The sequence below is a fragment of the Staurois parvus genome, unplaced genomic scaffold (assembly GCF_062004578.1).
Source record: "Staurois parvus isolate SC_StPar_1 unplaced genomic scaffold, SC_StPar_1.0 ptg000505l, whole genome shotgun sequence".
Classification (NCBI taxonomy): domain Eukaryota; kingdom Metazoa; phylum Chordata; class Amphibia; order Anura; family Ranidae; genus Staurois; species Staurois parvus.
Window position 1 is genome coordinate 2,750,452 of NW_028318301.1, and position 20,342 is coordinate 2,770,793.

At 40.4% G+C, this 20,342-nt stretch overlaps 1 protein-coding gene across 4 annotated transcripts in view; it reads left to right on the forward strand.

Annotated features, from left to right (window-relative positions):
- Positions 1–20,342, forward strand: part of LOC149451932 (cathepsin F-like) — a 492,728-nt gene that overhangs the window by 339,343 nt on the left and 133,043 nt on the right. For all 4 annotated transcript variants that reach the window (XM_089689960.1, XM_089689959.1, XM_089689958.1 and 1 more), the window contains 2 exons: positions 9,549–9,639; positions 9,716–9,774. In XM_089689960.1, coding sequence (XP_089546086.1) covers positions 9,549–9,639; positions 9,716–9,774 — 150 coding nt within the window. The remainder of the gene's footprint in view (positions 1–9,548; positions 9,640–9,715; positions 9,775–20,342) is intronic.

The following is a 20,342-nucleotide window of genomic DNA, read 5'->3' on the forward strand; positions in this document are numbered from 1 at the left end:
GTGCAATCACCAGCAGGGAGATTTGTCACTTATTTGGATTTTTTTGAAGAATTGCATTTATTTTTATGTTTTATCATCTTTTGGGACCATCAGTCACGTTATTGTTCGTATATCTATATGTATTGATTTATGCTAGCAGCACAACACTTTCATTTGTTTTAGTTTTATGTGATTGACCAACACAAAGTGGCACAAAATTGTAAAGAGGAAAGAACATGATAAATGGTTTTCAAATTTTTTTAAAAATATCTGAAAAGTGTAGAGTGCATTTGTTTTCAGTCCCCTTTTTATAACCCTAACTAAATTTGTTTTAATCTGTTTTTTATGTCTACACATAAAACACGTATTATCAGCAGCTCATCTATTATTATTCTCCTTATTTGGCAGCGCGATTTTTTTTGCCTTTATTATCACATAAAATGCCAATTAAATACATTTACGTTTTGGTTGTAACATGACAAAATGTGGAAAATTTCAAGGGGTATGAATACTTTTTCAAGGCACTGTGTAAGTTGCTCTCAGAGGTATGTACACAACTCCTTTAACATGTTTGGATAAATGGGGTTAGTGTAGGGAGTGGTGTAAATGTTATTAATATCAGTGCTTAAATATTTGTAACATAGTTTTATAGTTAGAGTAAAAAAAGACACTAGTCCATCTAGTTCAACCAATAAAAAAAAAAACACAAACAAATAGAAAACCCCCATATACACAATCCTATGCCCACAGTTGATCCAGAGGAAAGCAAAACAACCCCAATAACGCATGATCCAATTCACTTTAGTGGGGGAAAATGATTTCCTGATCCCACATGCGGTAATTGGATATTCCCTGGATTAACTACCCTAGGGGTTATTACCTCTAAATATTCGTATCCAGTTATATTTTGTGCATTTTAGGAATGCATCCAGATCATTTTTTAAAAACAATCTCTTGACCTGGCTAGAACCAGTTCTTGAGGAAGTCTATTCCATATTGTCACAGCTCTTACTGTGAAGAAGCCTTTCAGTATGTGAAGGTTAAATCTCTTTTCGTCCAGATGTAAAGAGTGCCCCCTTCGGTAATAACCTGAAAATGAATAACTCTTCAACTAGTTAACTATATGAACCACCTATGTATTTCTACATGTTAATCCTATCCCCCCTTAACCACTTCAAGTCCGGACACTTTTACCCCTTTCCTGTCCAGGCCAATTTTCAGCTTTCAGTGCTATCACACTTTGAATGACAATTGCGCGGTCATGTAACATTGTACCCATATGAATTTTATAGCATTTTTTTTAGATAGATAAAACTTTATTTTGGTGGTATTTATTCACCACTGGGATTTTTATTTTTTTTTTGCTATATAAATGAAAATGTCCAAAAATTTTGAAAAAAAGTGTTTTCTTATAAAATTTTGCAAATAATATTTCTTCATAAATCTTGGTCAAAATGTATTCAGTTATCTTTTTAGTACAAAAAAGAATCCAAATTAGTTTATAACCAAATATTATCATTTTTCAAAATTTGTGTTTACATTTTTATTTTATTTTTTTATATTTGTTTTTTTTTTTGTTAACATACTGTCACCCTAGTAGTACAGTGTCACCATAGTGATGAAGATAAAGGCTGTAAAAGCAATCATTTCTCCTTCTCTCTGGCTGCATTCTTGCAGCTATTGAGAAATACTGTGTGAGCTGTTGTGACTAGCCTTGTACTATGTGACCTCTGTGATCATTCACAGATTTCATAAGTAGTAAGCAATGATGTCAGGAAGTGACATCTTGTTTACTACTGTTCATGTGATCACTGATTGGCCAATCAGTGATCACATGATTGGGACCTCACACAGAGGTCCCGTACAACGATCGTGGAAACCAGATCACAGTGCTGCGTGCTCCCAGGGAGTGCACACAAGCAGGGAAGCAGGGAGGACGTTTATAAATGGCCACCCACCCCTGCACTGCTCCCATCTGGCCGTTAATATACATGGGCCGGATGGGAAGTGGTTTTTCTCCTCTTCTCAAGAGAAAAAATTCTGTTCAGCTAATCTTTCCTCATATACAGGTGAAACTCGAAAAATTAGAATATCGTGCAAAACTTCATTTATTTCAGTAATGCAACTTAAAAGGTGAGACTAATATATGAGATAGACCCATTACATGGAACGCAAGATAGTTCAAGCCGTGATTTGTCATAATTGTGATGATTATGGCTCACAGCTCATAAAAACCCAAATCCACAATCTCAGAAAATTAGAATATTGTGAAAAGGTGCAATATTCTAGGCTCAAAGTGTCCCACTCTAACCAGCGAATTAAGCCATAACACCTGCAAAGGGTTCCTGAGCCTTTAAATGGTCTCTCAGTCTGGTTCAGTAGGAATCACAATCATGGGAAAGACTGCTGACCTGACAGTTGTGCAGAAAACCATCATTGACACGCTGCATAAGGAGGGAAAGCCTCAAAAGGTAATTGCAAAAGAAGTTGGATGTTCACAACGTGCTGTATCAAAGTACATTAATAGAAAGTTATGTGGAAGGGAAAAGTGTGGAAGAAAAAGGTGCACAAGCAGCAGGGATACCATAGCCTGGAGAGGATTGTCAGGAAAAGGCCATTCAAAAGTGTTGGGGACTTTCACAAGGAGTGGACTGAGGCTGGAGTCATTGCATCAAGAGCCACCACACACAGACAGATCCTGGACATGGGCTTCAAATGTCGTATACCTCTTGTCAAGCAGTTCCTGAACAACAAACAACGTCAGAAGCGTCTTACCTGGGCTAAAGAAAAACAGACCTAGCCTGTTGCTCAGTGGTCATTAGCCACTACTCTCTGAATACGGTCTTTTGGCTAGTTTTCTATCCATTTATAAATGGAATCTTCTAAGCCTGCAGACTTTAATGTACACTTTTAGCCAGGTGTGGTTAACTGTGTCAAATACTTTGGCAAAATACAAGAATACTCTGTTCACACCCACTCCTTTGTCTAATTTTGTGCTTACCTCATAAAAAAGAAATCAGATTTGTTTGACAACTTCTGTCTTTTGTGAATTCATGCTGACTATTGTTTAAAATATTATTTTCTGGTAAAAACTAAATCTTGAAGAGCAGTCCTCAACCTTGGAGAATTTGGTGTCTTAAAATTGAGTGTTTTATCTTTCCAGTATGTGTTTGTTGTTTACAGCTTACGGTCAATGAAGTCATGTAATGGTCACTGCTAGCCAGATGTTCCCTTTATATGAACATTATTAATAAGTTCTGCATGGTTTGAGATTAAGAAATCCTGCAGAGCGTAATTTCTAGTTGAGGCCTCTATGAACTGTAACATTAAAGTGTCTTTTAATAGGTTTATAAATCCCTGCCCTGTTAGGCCTCATGTACAGTGCTGCTCCTACTTGTGAGTTTAGGAGCTTTTGGCATTTTTTTGCGAAAGCCCCTGAACTCAACTGAATAAAAGTTTATGTATCCATGCACACACACAGAGTTTAGGAGCAGCAGAGTGTTAAACGTTCCTCTCCTGAATGTGATTTTTCTGCATTCAGAAGAGGAACGTTTTGGCCAAAAAATGCTAAATGCGTCTCAACACTAGCCACGTTTGGCTTTTGGGCGTTTATGTCAGTTGAAAATACTGTGGCCAATCACATGAATAAATGTCCAAGTGCTAAACGCGATACCACATTCACGTGCATTTTTGCCGCATTTAGCATTTTTCTGTTGCCAGGAGAGCTAAATGTCTAGGGGAGTTCATGTGTACATGAGGCATTAGTATTCCAGACATACCAGAATGCCAGTCATTTTCAGGGTAGTTAAAATTGCCTATTATCTCTGTCCCAGCCCTTGCAGCCCTTTGTATCTGTGCAAGGAGCCGAGTCTCCACCTCCTCATTAGCCTGTTGAATGGACAATGAAGCATTCACCAATAAATATCTTGGTAAATAAAACAAAATTACAGTCTTAACATTTGTCATTCGTTCAGTAACATTTTCTGTATTTCCAATGTGCACACAGCAAACAACATTTGTCCTGTAAGCTAAATATGTACTGTAACTGTAGCTTATAGTGTTGAAACTGTTTTTCCTGGGGAAGTGTTTTTTGTTCACATTTTTTTAATAATGCATCCGCATGTATGCAGCAATGGAGCAACAGCTCCAGGATGGATACCGCTGCGACAGATGTGAGCAGGTTTCCCTTATGGAAATCACGTTAGAGATCTGGAGGAGCAAGTTGCAACACTGGGCAGAACCAACAACCTTGTAAGGGGTCTTCTGCTCTCAGGTAGCTAATGGGATTGATGTGGAGGGCAGAGAGGCTAATTAGGATTATCAGGCAGGAAGATGGTTTACTGTAACGAGAGGGAGTGGTAGGGGCTCACAGAAAAGGAAGGCCAGTCCTGGGTTTGTACACCCAAACAGATTTGCCAAGTTGGGTTAAAATGTGGGGGTGGCAAGCTCAGGGGTGGCAGCCCTGGATGTCACTGCTATCCCTAACAGCAGGGAGGGCAGACCATCTGGGAGGGGTGGTTAGGGTAGTGCAGGAAGGCCTAGACAGCTGGTGGTAGTAGGGGATTCTATAATCGGAAGGACTGATAGAATAATTTGTCACCAGGATCGCCTCAACTGAATGGTTTGTTGTCTCCCTGGTGCCAGGGTTCTGCACGTGGTGGACCAGGTTGATAAATTATTGGGATGGGCTGGGTATGACCCAGCTGTCTTGGTCCATGTTGGAACCAATGACAGAATACATGGAAGGTGTAGGTTCCTTAAGAATCAATTTAAAGAACTGGCCGCAAGTTGAAGGGAAGAACCTCCAAGGTGATGTTCTCTGAAATATTACTTGTGCCATGCGCAACTCAGGAAAGACACGGGGAGATTAGAGAACTCAATGCATGGCTGAAGACCTGGTGTAAGAGGGAAGGATTTGGGTTTCTAAAGCACTGGGCTGATTTTTCATTTGGGTGCAGCCTATATGCTAGAGGTGGTTTGCACCTAAATGGAAGGGGGTCTGCTGTGCTGGGGGAAAGGTTTATGGGAAGGCTGGAGGAGTATTTAAACTAGGATCGAGTGGGGAGGGAGAATTAGATTGTAATGGGGTAGACAGATCAGACAGGGATCAGTACTTATTGGTGGGTGGATTTGGGGAAAGATGGGGGGAAGGCGATGGCAGATAAGAAGGTTCCCATATTACAAACAACCAATGGAATTGGTACCATTTGTATGAAAATGAAAAATATGTAAAATACGTGTGAACAAGGTGTCAATGAATTAACCTCCCTGGCAGTATTCCTGAGTGTAGCTCGGGGTAAAGTTTCAGTACCACAAGCGGTAACGCCGAGCTCCACTCGGGCTTACCATGTGGTGCTGCTCCGCGATCCCTCGATCACTTACCTTGTCCTTCGCTCCCGCGATGTCCCTCCTGCAGTGTCCCCAGCAATGTAATCCAGCGGATGCTGGCATCTGTCATCTGGGTTCCGTCCCCTGCGAGCGTCGGGACGTACGGGGGACGGAACGGCGGGAAATTTGAAAATGACAAAAAGTGACATTCACTAAAATCACATAGTAAAACATTACTGTATCAAACCATTTCACATACATTTTGTCCCTAGTGCTTTGTCCTGTGCCCTGCCTGCATTTTTACTGTTCTGAGAAACGTCCATGGCGTCCAATAAACGTCCCTTTATGTCAAAAGCGGTTTTAGACCAGCTAGAGAACAGCGATAGTAAATTAGAACTACTTGCAGAATTGAGTGATAATAATTCGTGGGGAAATTCGTCATCAGACACTGAAAACGATTTTGAGACTTTGTTCAGTGATGTGCGAACTTGGCGCTCTATTTCAAATGTCAGTGTTTTTGGTTTGATTATATTATTGAATTAAATTTATTATTATATTATTTTTTATGATTATTTATTAAATTATAATTTATGTTTTCGTGTTTCAAGTTTTATCCTACCCGGGATGTTTACTAGACTCTTGCTCGGACAGATTTCAGTGAGTTATTACTAAATATTACAGGTCTACAATAAAAACATGTTTCCATGGAAACAAATTTACCGCTTTAAGCACAGAAATATGGACATAATCAGACCGCTAGGGAGGTTAAAGTGTTTGTTCACCAACGCCAGAAGTCTGCCAGGCAAAATAGGTGCGTTGGAAGCTTTGGTGAATGAATAGAACTATGATTTAATTGGTATTGCTGAATCTTTGCCTCATTCTTCACATAACTGGGCTATTAATATTCCTGACTATGTTCTCTGTCAGAGAGACAGGGTAAATAGGAAAGGTGGTGATGTCTGTGTCTATGTGAGAAGTGATCTCAGAGCTAATGTGAAATAGGACCTAGTTGATGGAGAGTGTGATGAGGCTGAAGTATTATGGATGGAACTGCACATGGGGGTACGTACTACAAAGGTAATCATTGGAGTTTGTTATAGGCCTCCCAGTGTTTATGAGGAGGTGGAGACTCAGCTCCTTGCACAGATTGAAAGGGCTGCAAGGGCTTCGACAGTGATAATAATGGGGGATTTTAAGTACCCGGAAATTGACTGGAGTAATGGTACTGCAGGAACAGTTAAGGGGCAAAATTTTTGAAACCTAATACAGGAAAATTGTATGGTACAGTTCATAGAGGCCCCAACTATAAATGATGCTCTGCTGGACCTGGTAATCTCAAACCTTGCAGAGCTTATTACAAATGTCCATATAAAAGAACATCTGGATAGCAGTGACCATAACATGATTTAATTTGTTAGCTGTAAACTGCAAGCACATACGGGAAAAATAAAAATGCTCAATTTTTAGAGAGCTAATTTTCCAAGGCTGAGAGCTGCTCTCCAAGACTTAGACTGGGAGGGAATATTGGCATCGATGAACAAAACTCAGAAATGGGAGTTCTTCAAAAAGACTATGTGAACACACTGCAAAATATATTCCCATGGGCAACAAGTTTAAAAGGCTAAAAATCAAACCTATGTTGTTTACGGCCAAAGTTAAAAAAGCTATAGATAATAAGAAAAAAAGCTTTCATTAAAATAAAAATGAAGGAATGCTATCGTTTAAACATTACAAAGAATATAACAGAATATGCAAAAAGGAGATAAAGGCTGAAAAATTGAGAACGAACAACAGATTGCAAAAGATATCAGGACCAACCCCAAAAAATTCTTCAAATATATTAATAGTAAAAGGTCAGGTCCGAGCATGTAGGCCATTTACAAAATAATCTAGAGTGGTTGACTGGGGACAAAGAGAAGGCAAATTTACTAAATACCTTTTGGACACGAAGCCATTACCTTCTTCAGCTCTGTGTATACAAAGGAGCATGGGGGAGCTGTTGTCCATAATGGGCATGGTATTGACACAGCTCCAGATGATACACATTGGCTCACAATTGATATGATCCAAAAATATTTAGACAGAATAAAGGTTAATAAAGCACCTGGACCAGATGGCATACACCCACGGGTCCTTAAAGAATTGAGCTCTGTCATTTCAAAGCCATTTTTTTCAAATTTTTAGGGACTCTTTAATGACTGGCATAGTACCACTGGATTGGCGTAAGGCCAATGTGGTGCCAGTATTTAAAAAGGCGTCAAAATCTTTACCAAGTAATTATAGACCTGTTCGTTTAACTTCTATAGTTGGGAAGATACTGGAGAGTTTAATAAAAGACCACATCGATGCGTTCTTGCTGGAAAAAATAATTTTAAGCAACAGACAGCATGGATTCATGAAAGACAGAAGTTGTCAAACAAATCTGATTTTTTTTCATGAGCAAAACCTTGGACAGAAGGGTGGCGGTGGACGTGGTATACTTGGATTTTGCAAAATTGTTTGACACAGTTCCCCACACACGGCTAATGTGAAAGGTAAAGTCTACTGGCTTGGAAAAATCCATATGTAAATGGTTTGAATATGATCTTTTAGCCAGTTTTCTAAGAGTAGTGGTTAATGCTTCATACTCTGCATGGCCTTGGGTTGTCAGTGGTGGGACCCTTACTTTTTAATATATTTATAAACGATATAGGGTCTGGGATTAAAAATCCCATTTAATTCTTTGCAGATGACACCAAGCTGTGCAGTGGAATAACATCCTTACATGATGTCTTCAATTTACAAGCCAACCTCAATGCTCTGTTTTAATTGGGCAACTGTGGCAAATGAGGTTTAATGTTGATAAATGTAAGGTTATGCACTTGGGGGCTAAGAATATGCATGCATCATACATACTAGGGGGAGTACAACTGGGGGAATCAATGGTGGAGAAGGATCTGGGAGGTCTGGTAGATCACAAGCTTAATAATGGCATGCAATGCCAAGCTGCGGTTTCTAAAGCGAGCAAAATCCTCTCTTGTATTAAAAGAGGTATAGACTCCAAAGAGAGAGATATCATATTACCCCTGTACAAATCATTAGTAAGACCTCATCTGGAATATGCAGTTCAGTTTTGGGCACCAATTCACAAAAAGAACATTGGGGAATTTGAGAAAGTACAGAGAAGGGCAACCAAACTGATAAGAGGCATAGTGGAGCTCAGCTATGGGGAAAGATTAGAGGAACTAAATTTATTCTCTCTTGAGAAGAGGAGATTAAGGGGGATATGATCAACATGTATAAATACATCAGTGGTTCATATAGTGAACTCGGTGTAGAGCTATTCACCCTGAGGTCAACACAGAGGACAAAGGGGCACTCTTTATGTCTGGAGGAAAAAAAAAAAATAACCAAACACGGAAAGGTTTCTTCACAGTGAGAGCTGTGAAAATGTGGAATAGAGTCCCTCAAGAGTTGGTTCTGGCCAGCTCCGTGGATTGCTTTAAAAAAGGCCTGGATTCTTTCTTGGATACACAGAATATAACTTGTTACTAACATTTATAGGTAAAGTTGATCCAGGGAATATCCGATTGCCTCTCTGGGGATCAGGAAGGCATTTTTTTTCCCCTGCAGAAGCAAATTGGATCCTGCTTTGCTGTGTTTTTTTGCCTTCCTCTGGATCAACTGTGGGTATATGATAACTTTTTTTTTTTTTTAATGGTTGAACTGGATGGACTTTTGTCTTTTTTCAGCCAGACTAACTATATGTACCTAAAGTAAAAAAACAAAACAAAAATTACATCTTATAAAATTTGGTTTAGATTTACTTTCAAATATATAGTGCAAGGGCCTGCCAGATTGCATACAAATTAAACTCATATTTATATGGTTTTGGTAAATCTAAAGAAAAATTGTACAAGAAAACTGTATAATGTATGACCAGCCTAAAGGGAAAATCTTTATTTTCCAGCCATTCTGAGCAGCGACCATTGTCAATTACTTGGGCTTTTTTTTTTTCTCATAAGCTTTTTGAACTCCATCTTCCCCTGGTAGTGTTCATTCCACATCGTATGCCAGCTTGGTCATTGTGGATACACACAATCAGAGATAACATTTTGATCATTAACATAGGTATAAGATAATTAGGGTTTTATAGTATCATTGCATGTTTTGCATTGGATTACTTAATGTACTGTAGACTTTAAGACAGACACACTGCCAGTGTCAACCCTCACAAACTATGTCTTGTATTTCTTTTTCAGTTTTACCGTAAAGGCATTTCTCACCCTTTCAAGATATTTTGCAGTCCCTGGTTCATTGACCATGCTGTACTCCTAGTGGGCTATGGGGACCGTAAGTTGTAAATCGCACATATTTGCTTTGCCTATAATAATGTGTACTTTAATTACATCACTTTCATTTTGCACAGGTAATAGGATGCCTTACTGGGCGATCAAGAATAGCTGGGGAACAGACTGGGGAGAACAGGTAAAAACAAATACTCTTAGCTACCCTTTACTTCAATGCAGTAGTCCTTGACCTAAAAGATAATGCCTGTGCTTGAGTAATTAAGTGTTCAACTAATGCAGTAATGTATTACTTTTTCAGCAGTTTCCCTAAACAATATTTCCTTGAATTCAGCATATGTCAAACTAGGACAGTCAGTCAGGGCTTCGATCAAGCTATCTACAAAGGAAAGCTTCTGTGAGAAGCTGGGCATTTGGGGGGATGACTTCATATTCCTGTCAACAATGTGTCAACTCAACTATGATGTACTCATATGGCCACAATGGGAATCATTACTAATATATGGAAGGCGAGTATTTTATTTGGTAGAAATAAGGTAGTACTATTGCATTCTGGAGCAGATTTCTGCTGCATAGTGCTGGGAAAGTGACAAAGGAGTGGAGTGCTGCTAGGATAGTGCTAGCAAAAAACAAGCACCAACTTGTGTCTAACTGCAGTTTTTCAAACTAAGATATGCTGCATATGTGCTCCCTTTCTAGTTTGTAAAGTAATCAAACCTGTTTATTTAATAACACAATGTAAAGAGCAATAGTGTCAAGTAACCCATGACATCTGATTAGAAATTAGTTTTTGTCAAACTCAGTTCATGAATCATGGATTAGACTGCTACCTACAGGAAGATTGGACACTGTTTTGCAAAACCGTCAGGCCATTGGGGGATCACTTTTACCCACTTTCAGCAAAAATTGTTTCACAGCATGAAAGATTGTGGGCCTGGTTTTCCACTCACTCTGGGTTTAATGCATATTTCATAGGGGAAATGGGCATGATACGTGCTAGTGCTTGCAGGTTTTTATTTGTAATCTTTCATTCATTCAAATCATTTCATCATTTTGCCTTTCTTGCTTTTTCCCCTGGCAATATCTAGCACATAACGGAGGGCAAGTCACTGTGCAGATGTGGGCCAACTCATTTACCAATCCTCCTTTTCTGAAGCCTTAAATTTGACTGTGACAGGGAAAGTTTATTATGAAAAATCTGCACACCCTCACCCATGGCTCTGCATCTGTATCTCAAGCCTCTCCTAAACGTTCTGTTGTGGTTGATACCAGCTACCTAAGAACAGCTGCCTTTTCTAGCCCACGTTCAGTAGACCCAGTTAATTCATGCCTTATCAAGGCTACTGCCATTCAGACACTCTATCTTTGACCCTATAGTCTAGAAACTAAAGTCACTTTCCTGCTCCATGTACTTGTTGGGTTCCTTGTTGTGGTCTGTTTTGCCTATGGTTTACCCAAACGCGTGCTGATTGAGTGAAATCTCTGAGAAGGGACACGAAACTGGCATGATCTGATCCCCAAGTCATTTCATATGTGGATCTGGTCAATTTCCATCTCTAACTATCAGGCGTCTTGCATTAGCTGTCAGGAATGGACTTGCCAATAGTGGTGGGACTCACCTGCCTTGTGGGCTGCAGTACCAGGGCTGGCCAGCGGGTGCTCTCAACAACCAGAGGTTCACTTCGGCAATTAGCCATCACCTGGGGCTGATTGCAGGTGGTGTATTTAAGGGATGGCCAGACCTGCTGTCGGTGCCTTGGTGTGTGTTTTTCCATGGGCCCCTGTATCTTGTAACCTGCATTCCTGTTCCTGCCTGACTTGTTGCCGACCCTGCCTGATCCTGACCTCTGCTGACTTCTCCTGTTTGATCCCTGGCTTGGGACCCTGACCATTCTCTCCGCCTGCTCCTCCTGTACCTACCTGCCCGATAGTTATCAACCCGGCCTGCCTGACTACGTTGTGCTCTATATGTGTTTGTACCTGTGTATCTATATCAGTTTAGGTTTGGGTTTGTTTCACCTTGTTGTATGTATTTGTGTTAGCTTGGGGTTTGGTGCACTGCATTTGTATTTGTATTGTTAGTCTTAATAAATTGTCTTATTTATACCATATCTGAAGCCTGCGTTTCCCTGTGTCAGTACACACACCTCTGGTCATACCCGGAGCCCTGACATTAGCATACTATCTATCTAATTGCATAGGATCTTATGGTTGAACTGCTGGTCAATGGAAAAGGCTTGCTGCAGTTTCCTTTGAGGGTAACCAACTCTTCAAAGCTTCTCAGGGTGCGATAATAAAGAATAATGCACCTATCTCCCCCAAGACTATAAGGGCAGAGGTCATGAAGGTAACCGTACTGTTTCTTTACTACTGCCAAACATCGCTTTCTTAACTTGAGGACTGCCACCACCTATTGTCAAACCAAAACGGATTCCTTCATGGGATCCTGCAGACTTTGAAAAAAGCACCAAACCTACTGAAAAATCCTGATCATCATGAATATTTGCCCTCACCTGTGGATTCAAATGTAGAAAGATGTCTGTCCGCTTTCTCAGAGGGGTGTGGGATATATGCTAGCTCTCCTCTTTCCCCAAAAAACTTTCTTACATTAAGACTTTCAGTTTCTTCTCAGCATTTGGCAGACCTCTGGTCACCCACAGAGGCAAAACTACTGATCCACATTCTAGAAGTTGGAGCAAATCGTCTGTCCCTCCTTTCTTGTACTGTGCTACTGATTGGCCACTTGGTCTGGATTTAGTCAGACAACACAACAATCTCCAGGAAGGAACAAAATTAATTGCAGCTGCCAGGGAAGTATAATTCAGCAGAACCTACAAAAGTAGATTGCAGGTCTTCAGACACAACGGCAAAGCCAGTGGATGCACTTGTGGCACCATGGGTTAATTTCTTTATGATTTAATGCCTTCCATACTCAGTATTTGATATCGATTATCTACTTTGGAGGATCAAAATAGAAGCCATTAAAGTGATTCTAATAGCTTCAGTTTGGCCCAGAAGGGCTTGGTAAGCCAACAATGATTCATCTGCTGGCAAACCCCCCATTGCCTTTGCTTTATTGACCAGATCTACTGTCCTAGGGGACTGATCTTACACTACACTTCTTGGCTACAGGCTTTAATAGCATAGCTTTTGAATCCCAGGAGATCATCTTGGATTCTGTGATTCCTGCCATGGTTAACACCTGCTAATTTACCATGGCATCTGGAAGACTTTTGTTTGGTGTGAGGCTGTGTTGTCATTTTGCAAAGGCCATTGGCCTATTGTTTGTATATTTGGACCTTTGCTCAGACATTCATGTATATAGTTTTCCCTTATTAGGTCACCGCATCAACCTTTGAATTTGGTGTCATCAGCTTGTCAGAACTTTGACCTTTTGTGCCAATCAGGGACAGTTCCTTGACTCATTTTTTCCACAGTGGAGCATGTCTTATGGAAATTACATTGGCAGAGATGGTTTCTAAGCTGACTGTTTTGTCCTGTAAGGAACCCTTTTTGGTACTCTAGAATGACAAGGCTTTGCTAAGGCTAAGAGCTTCCTTTTTTCTTTAAGTAATTTGCTTTATATTTGATGAGAACCGTTAAGATGTATTTGAACACCACAGCTTTCTCCAGAAGTCAAATTTAGTTTGTCATTTCAAAAGGTTCCCAGAAAGGTGTTCAAGCATTAAGTTCCACCATATAATGGTGGAGTTACAACTGTGTTGTTTAGGCATATGAGTTGAAGGGTAACTCCCTTTGCTGTTGAAGCCTAATGCACTGGGGCAGTCAGTTTTTATTGTACAGACTCAGTATGCACCACTTTACTTACAGTGAAGAAAATAAACAAAGATTTTGTAAGTTTGCCCACTTACAAAGAAATGAAGGGTCTTTAATTTTTAGCAAAGGTGTATTTTAAATGATAGAGACAGAATATCAGCCAAAAATGCAGAAAAAACACGATACAAATGTTATAAGCTGAGTTGCAGTTTAGTGAATAAAATAAGCATTTCATCCCCTACCAACTAACAATAATTCTGGCTCCCACAGACTGGCTATGTGCTCATGTGTAGAACAAAGATCCTCCTGTGCTCCTATGTGAAAAAGAAAAAGGTGAATCTATTCACAGCAAAGCTGCTGGCATCCTACCTAATACCATATAGGTCATGAGACAAAAAAAAAAACTGTGATGCAGCGCTAATAAATACAAATAGATTATAAAAAACAAATAAATAACAAATAATTGACATAAAAAATGTGACACTAGATGATAGATCTATGCACTAGATCAAAATGTGACCACACAAGTAATAGTGACCCCAATCCACATGGGGATAATACAAACATTGACCCCAAGTGCCCTAATGGGACACTACAATAGGAAGCAAACACAACAGTGAATCCCTAATAAGGGATGAAAAATGCAGATAGTCACACAGTGAAAATCACATCAATAAATCACAAGGTGTCACAAAGTGTCTAAATAATAGTGCGGTGTTCTTCCTTTCCATGCATGAAGTGGATGCAACGCACCCTCAGTGCGACCCGACAAAAATAGCTGAAGTGGCCTCTCACCTCAAACTTCACGACCCTGCAGGGTCATACAGCACATACAGTCAGGTCCATAAATATTGGGACATTGAAACAATTCTAACATTTTTAGCTCTATACACCACCACAATGGATTTGAAATGAAACGAACAAGATGTGCTTTAACTGCAGACTGTCAGCTTTAATTTGAGGGTATTTACATCCAAATCAGGTGAACGGTGTAGGAATTACAACAGTTTGCATATGTGCCTCCCACTTTTTAAGGGACCAAAAGTAATGGGACAATTGGCTTCTCAGCTGTTCCATGGCCAGGTGTGTGTTATTCCCTCATTATCCCAATTACAATGAGCAGATAAAAGGTCCAGAGTTCACTTCAAGTGTGCTATTTGCATTTGGAATCTGTTGCTGTCAATTCTCAAGATGAGATCCAAAGAGCTGTCACTATCAGTGAAGCAAGCCATCATTAGGCTGAAAAAACAAAACAAACCCATCAGAGAGATAGCAAAAACATTAGGCGTGGCCAAAACAACTGTTTGTAACATTCTTAAAAAGAAGGAACACACCGGTGAGCTCAGCAACACCAAAAGACTCGGAAGACCACGGAAAACAACTGTGGTGGATGACTGAAGAATTCTTTCCCTGGTGAAGAAAACACCCTTCACAACAGTTGGCCAGATCAAGAACACTCTCCAAGAGGTAGGTGTATGTGTGTCAAAGTCAACAATCAAGAGAAGACTTCACCAGAGTGAATACAGAGGGTGACATCTAAAAAAGCCTTCACAGTTCTGGAACAACATCCTATGGACAGATGAGACCAAGATCAACTTGTACCAGAGTGCTGGGAAGAGAAGAGTATGGAGAAGGAAAGGAAATGCTCATGATCCTAAGCATACCACCACATCAGTGAAGCATGGTGGTGGTAGTGTCATGGCGTGGGCATGTATGGCTGCCAATAGAACTGGTTCTCTCGTATTTATTGATGATGCGACTGCAGACAAAAGCAGCAGGATGAATTCTGAAGTGTTTCGGGCAATATTATCTGCTCATATTCAGCCAAATGCTTCAGAACTCATTGGACGCCGCTTCACAGTGCAGATGGACAATGACCCAAAGCATACTGCAAAAGCAACCAAAGAGTTTTTTAAGGGAAAGAAGTGTAATGTTATGCAATGGCCAAGTCAATCACCTGACCTGAATCCGATTGAGCATGCATTTCACTTGCTGAAGACAAAACTGAAGGGAAAATGCCCCAAGAAGAAGCAGGAACTGAAGACAGTTGCAGTAGAAGCCTGGCAGAGCATCACCAGGGATGAAACCCAGCGTCCGGTGATGTCTATGCATTCCAGACTTCAGGCTGTAATTGACTGCAAAGGATTTGCAACCAAGTATTAATAAGTGAAAGTTTGATTTATGATTATTATTCTGTCCCATTACTTTTGATCCCTTAACAAATGGGAGGCACATATGCAAACTGTTGTAATTCCTACACCGTTCACCTGATTTGGATGTAAACACCCTCAAATTAAAGCTGACAGTCTGCAATTAGAGCACATCTTGTTAGTTTCATTTCAAATCCATTGTGGTGGTGTATAGAGCCAAAAATGTTAGAATTGTATCTGTCCCAATATTTATGGACCTGACTAACTCCCCTCTGGATTCTCAACGTACCGCTCTAATGGCCAGATGATGAAAATAGATGGTAGGCAGGGACAGATCAGCAGATGGATAAGCACTCTCAAACCTCATCACTCATATCCATAAAACGACAAGGGAACACAATCCCCATAGTATAATAATCAGGGTAAAATCCACAATGCAGAGTACACAGCATGAAGAAAAAGCGTTTCTCAAATCCAAAAATAGCGCCACACCGGAAGTACGTCAATGTCGTCCAATGCCGTCGACGTGTTGCGCCACGTGACCTCGTGACTTCATCAGGACATCAATGTCCATCTGCTGACCTGTCCCTGCCTACCATTTATTTTCATCATCTGACCATTAGAGTGGTACGTTGAGGATCCAGAGGGGAGTTATGTGCTTAATGACCCTGCAGGGTCGTGAAGTTTGAGGTGAGAGGCCACTTCAGCTATTTTTGTCAGGTCGCACTGAGGGTGCGTTGCATCCACTTCATGCATGGAAAGGAAGAACACCGCACTATTATTTGGACACTTTGGCCCTGATTTACTACCAGGCAGACTCAGTTAAATCAATCAAGACCTGTCAGTCTTCTGAGCGGCGTCTAGCAATCTCATTGACGAACGTCTACTTTGCTATTAGTAAATGTGAAATCACGTCTGGCACATTTTTAGGTGCAATACTGGATATGTTCACTAGATGGCGCACAAGCACGGGCTATGTAGCCTTGGCGTTTTTCTGTTAGCAAAAGAGAATATTTAGAATGTAACATAATTAGTACACCTATAATTTTTTTTTTTTTTGCTGTTTCTCCAAAATGATCAGACAACTAATGCATTTACTAATGAATGTCATACATTCTATTTTCAAATGTTCTAATTTCCCAATATAATGATATATCTTCATTCTCTTTAATCACGTAACTATTCTATGTTAAAGTCAAGTGCAGCGCCTTTAAATACATTTGATCAATAATGAACGCATGTAAAAACCAAAAAGTGCAAATAATTGCAATAATGATGTAAAATGGTAAATGGTGCTAAAATAAGTTCATATAATCATTCCTGAATAATGGAATGTCCTTCGTGTGAGAGTACCAACTCAGAGAGTGCCTATGAATGGCACGTGTGGTTTCTCCGTGACGGACAGTAGTGCATGAACTTGTGAAAGATAAACCACCCTTGGGACTGGTCTACACTCACCAGAACAAAAGTATTAATGCGCATGGGTTATACACATCACACATCTGGGGGTGCAGCGTTATGCTGGCAGCTATGGGTTAGTCATCCAGCTCCAGCCATCCATCCATCAGGGTGGGTGCCCAAATGGTCCTGAGGAGGAATTAGCTCAGCCACAGGAGCCAGAAAGGTGCTTAATAGTGTAGTACACTGTCACAAGGGTGAATGACCTTTCACGAGTTCATGCACTACTGTTCGTGGTTATATTTATCTTGTGTAATGCCATTTTAGTAGTCTATATAATTTGACCAGCGCTCGCTTTATCATTTTTAAGCAATGTAACTATTCTACATTGTATCTCAAACTGTGTCCCCCACAGTGGTTTAGTGGTTAGAGCTCAGAACTTACAGCACTTGGGTCATGGGTTCTAATCCCAGTCATGGCTACATCCCAGTTTGCATGCTTTCCCTGTATGGATGTGTTTCTGCCAACACTCAAAAGACATGCTGTTAGGTTCATTGGACCTAGTTACATGAGTTTCTTCCCTTAGATTATAAGCTCCTTGACATTTATGAACGTTAAAAAAATGGAGATCAATTTTCTGGCTTGTGTCAGTGCCAGGAATATTGATCAATCAATTATAATTTTGCCTAATTACTAGAAAGTGGATGAATGTTACCTGCATCCTGTTATGCCAATTAGGAAATGTGCAAGTTTCATGCTGTGTATATTTCATTGTAACTTTTTTCTCTTCTTTTAAATCTGTCTCCTTATACAACTTGACCCCCTCCCCCACCCCATCATCACCTGTCCCATATGCAAATCTATGGATCACTGCCCCACTCTTTTTAATTATTTACTGATCAAATGAATGTGTCTCATTTTCTATCAGCTACAGCTCAGATCTCACATTATTATACAATTGCTGATTGTATATCACCACTAGTCTGATTGAATTCACAATCCCTGGTCAGTCCCGTTCCCTTACCTCTAATAATCTTTAGGACCAGTTCACACTACATGTGTTTCAGTTGCTTTTTCGGCATCACAAACGCACAGAAAGAAGGTTATATGGTTGTCAATGTCATAGTTCACATCAGCACTTGCATTTTCAGTGCATTGCAGGTGCTGTAAACAAAGTTGACCACGCTGCATTATTTCTGCACAGAACTGTACTGGAACACATTTAAACGTCCTTGAATGTACTAAAACGCACATGTCCCTAATTAAATTGAATAAAAAGAAAGTAGAAAAAACCAACTGGAAGGGATACAAAAATGCAATGCAACGTGTCCAAAACGCATCCAAAATGTACTGGAACACACTAAACATACAGTTGCAAGAAAAAGTATGTGAACCCCTTGGGATTACGTGGAGTTTTGCATGAATTGGGCATAAAATGTGCTCTGAACGTCATCTAAGTCACAACAATAGAAGAACACAGTCTGCTGAACATAATACTACACAAACATTAGATATTGCCATGGTTTAATTGCACATAACATGTAAACATTCACAGTGCAGGGAGGAAAAAGTATGTGAGGCCCTAGCTTAATGACTTCTCCCAGAGCTAATTGGAGCCAGGAGTGAGCCAACCTTGACTCCAATCAGTGTGATGATATTGGATGTGCTGCTGACAGCTGTCCTGCCCTTAAAAAACACACACCTGTTTTGGGTTTACTGGTTTCAAGAAGCACTGTCTGATGTGAACCATGCCTCACAGAAAAGAGCTCTCAGAAGAGCTACAATCAAGAATTGTTGACTTGCATGAAGCTGGAAAGGGTTACAAAAGTATCTCCAAAAGCCTTGATGTTCATGTGTCCACGGTAAGACAGACTGTCTACAAATGGAAAAAGTTTAGCACTGTTGCTACTCTCCCTAGGCGCGGTCATCCTGTAAAAATGACTGCAAGAGCACAGCGCAGAATGCTGCATGAGGTAAAGAAGAATCCCAGAGTGTCAGCTAAAGACCTACAGAAATCTCTGGCATATGCTAACATTTTTGTTGACACATCTACAATAAGGAAAACATTAAACAAGAATGGAGTACATGGGAGGACACCACGGAGGAAGCCATTGCTGTCCAAAAAGAAGATTGCAGCACGTTTGAAGTTTGCAAAAGAGCACCTGGATGTTCCACAGCACTACTGGCAAAATATACTGTGGACAGATGAAACCAAGATTGAGTTGTTTGGGAAGAACACACAACACTATGTGTGGAGAAAAAAAGGCACAGCACACCAACATCAAAACCTCATCCCCACTGTAAAACATGGCCGGGGGAGCATCATGGCCTGGGGCTGCTTTGCTGCCTCAGGGCCTGAACTGATTGTTGTCATTGATGGGAAAATGAATTTCAGAGTTTATCAAGACATTTTGCAGGAAAACGTACAACCATCTGTCCTCCAACTGAAGCTCCGCAGAGGATGGGTGATGCAACAGGACAATGACACAAAGCATACAAGTAATTCAACAAAACAATGGCTGCAACAGCACAGAATACGCCTTCTGGAGTGGCCCAGTCAGAGTCCTGACCTCAACCTGATTGAAATGCTGTGGCATGACCTTAAGAGAGCGATTCACACCAGACATCCCAAGAATATTGCTACACTGAAACAGTTTTGTGAAGAGGAGTGGTCCAAAATTACTCCAGATTGTTGTGCAGGTCTGATCTGCAACTACGGGAAACGTTTGGTTGAGGTTATTGCTGCCAAAGGAGGGTCAAACAGTTATTAAGTCCAAAGGTTCACATACTTTTTCCTCCCTGCACTGTGAATGTTTACATGTTATGTGCAATTAAACCATGGCAACATCTAATGTTTGTGTAGTATTATGTTCAGCAGACTGTGTTCTTCTAATGTTGTGACTTAGATGACGTTCAGAGCACATTTTATGCCAAATTCATGCAAAACTCCACGTAATCCCAATGGGTTCACATACTTTTTCTTGCAACTGTACATGCCAAAAGGGCATGCAAAAACGCATCAGGAACACATCTACACTGTTTCTATAGTGTGAACTGGCCCTTAGGACTTGTTCACACCATTGGTGGTGCAGAAACGCATGCAAGAACACACATTTTCCAGCACAGCAAAAAAATGCAATGCCCTTTGCAGATGTGCACGGTTAGGTGCAACACACTTTTAAAATAATATGCCTGCAGTATTTTTGCATGTTCCCACACATTAGGCAGCCCATTGAAATTAACGAGCTGAGAAAAAAAAAAAAAAGTAAAAAATGCCCCATTCACAAAGGTCCTCTGGCCTGTACAGCATGAATGAGTGGGTTGTTCATAAGGCTGGAGCCACCTGTTACACTATGGGGACACAGCAGCTGTATGAACACAGGTTTTAATCTGACAGGTGTGAAGGCGTGGGGAAGTGGCCCTG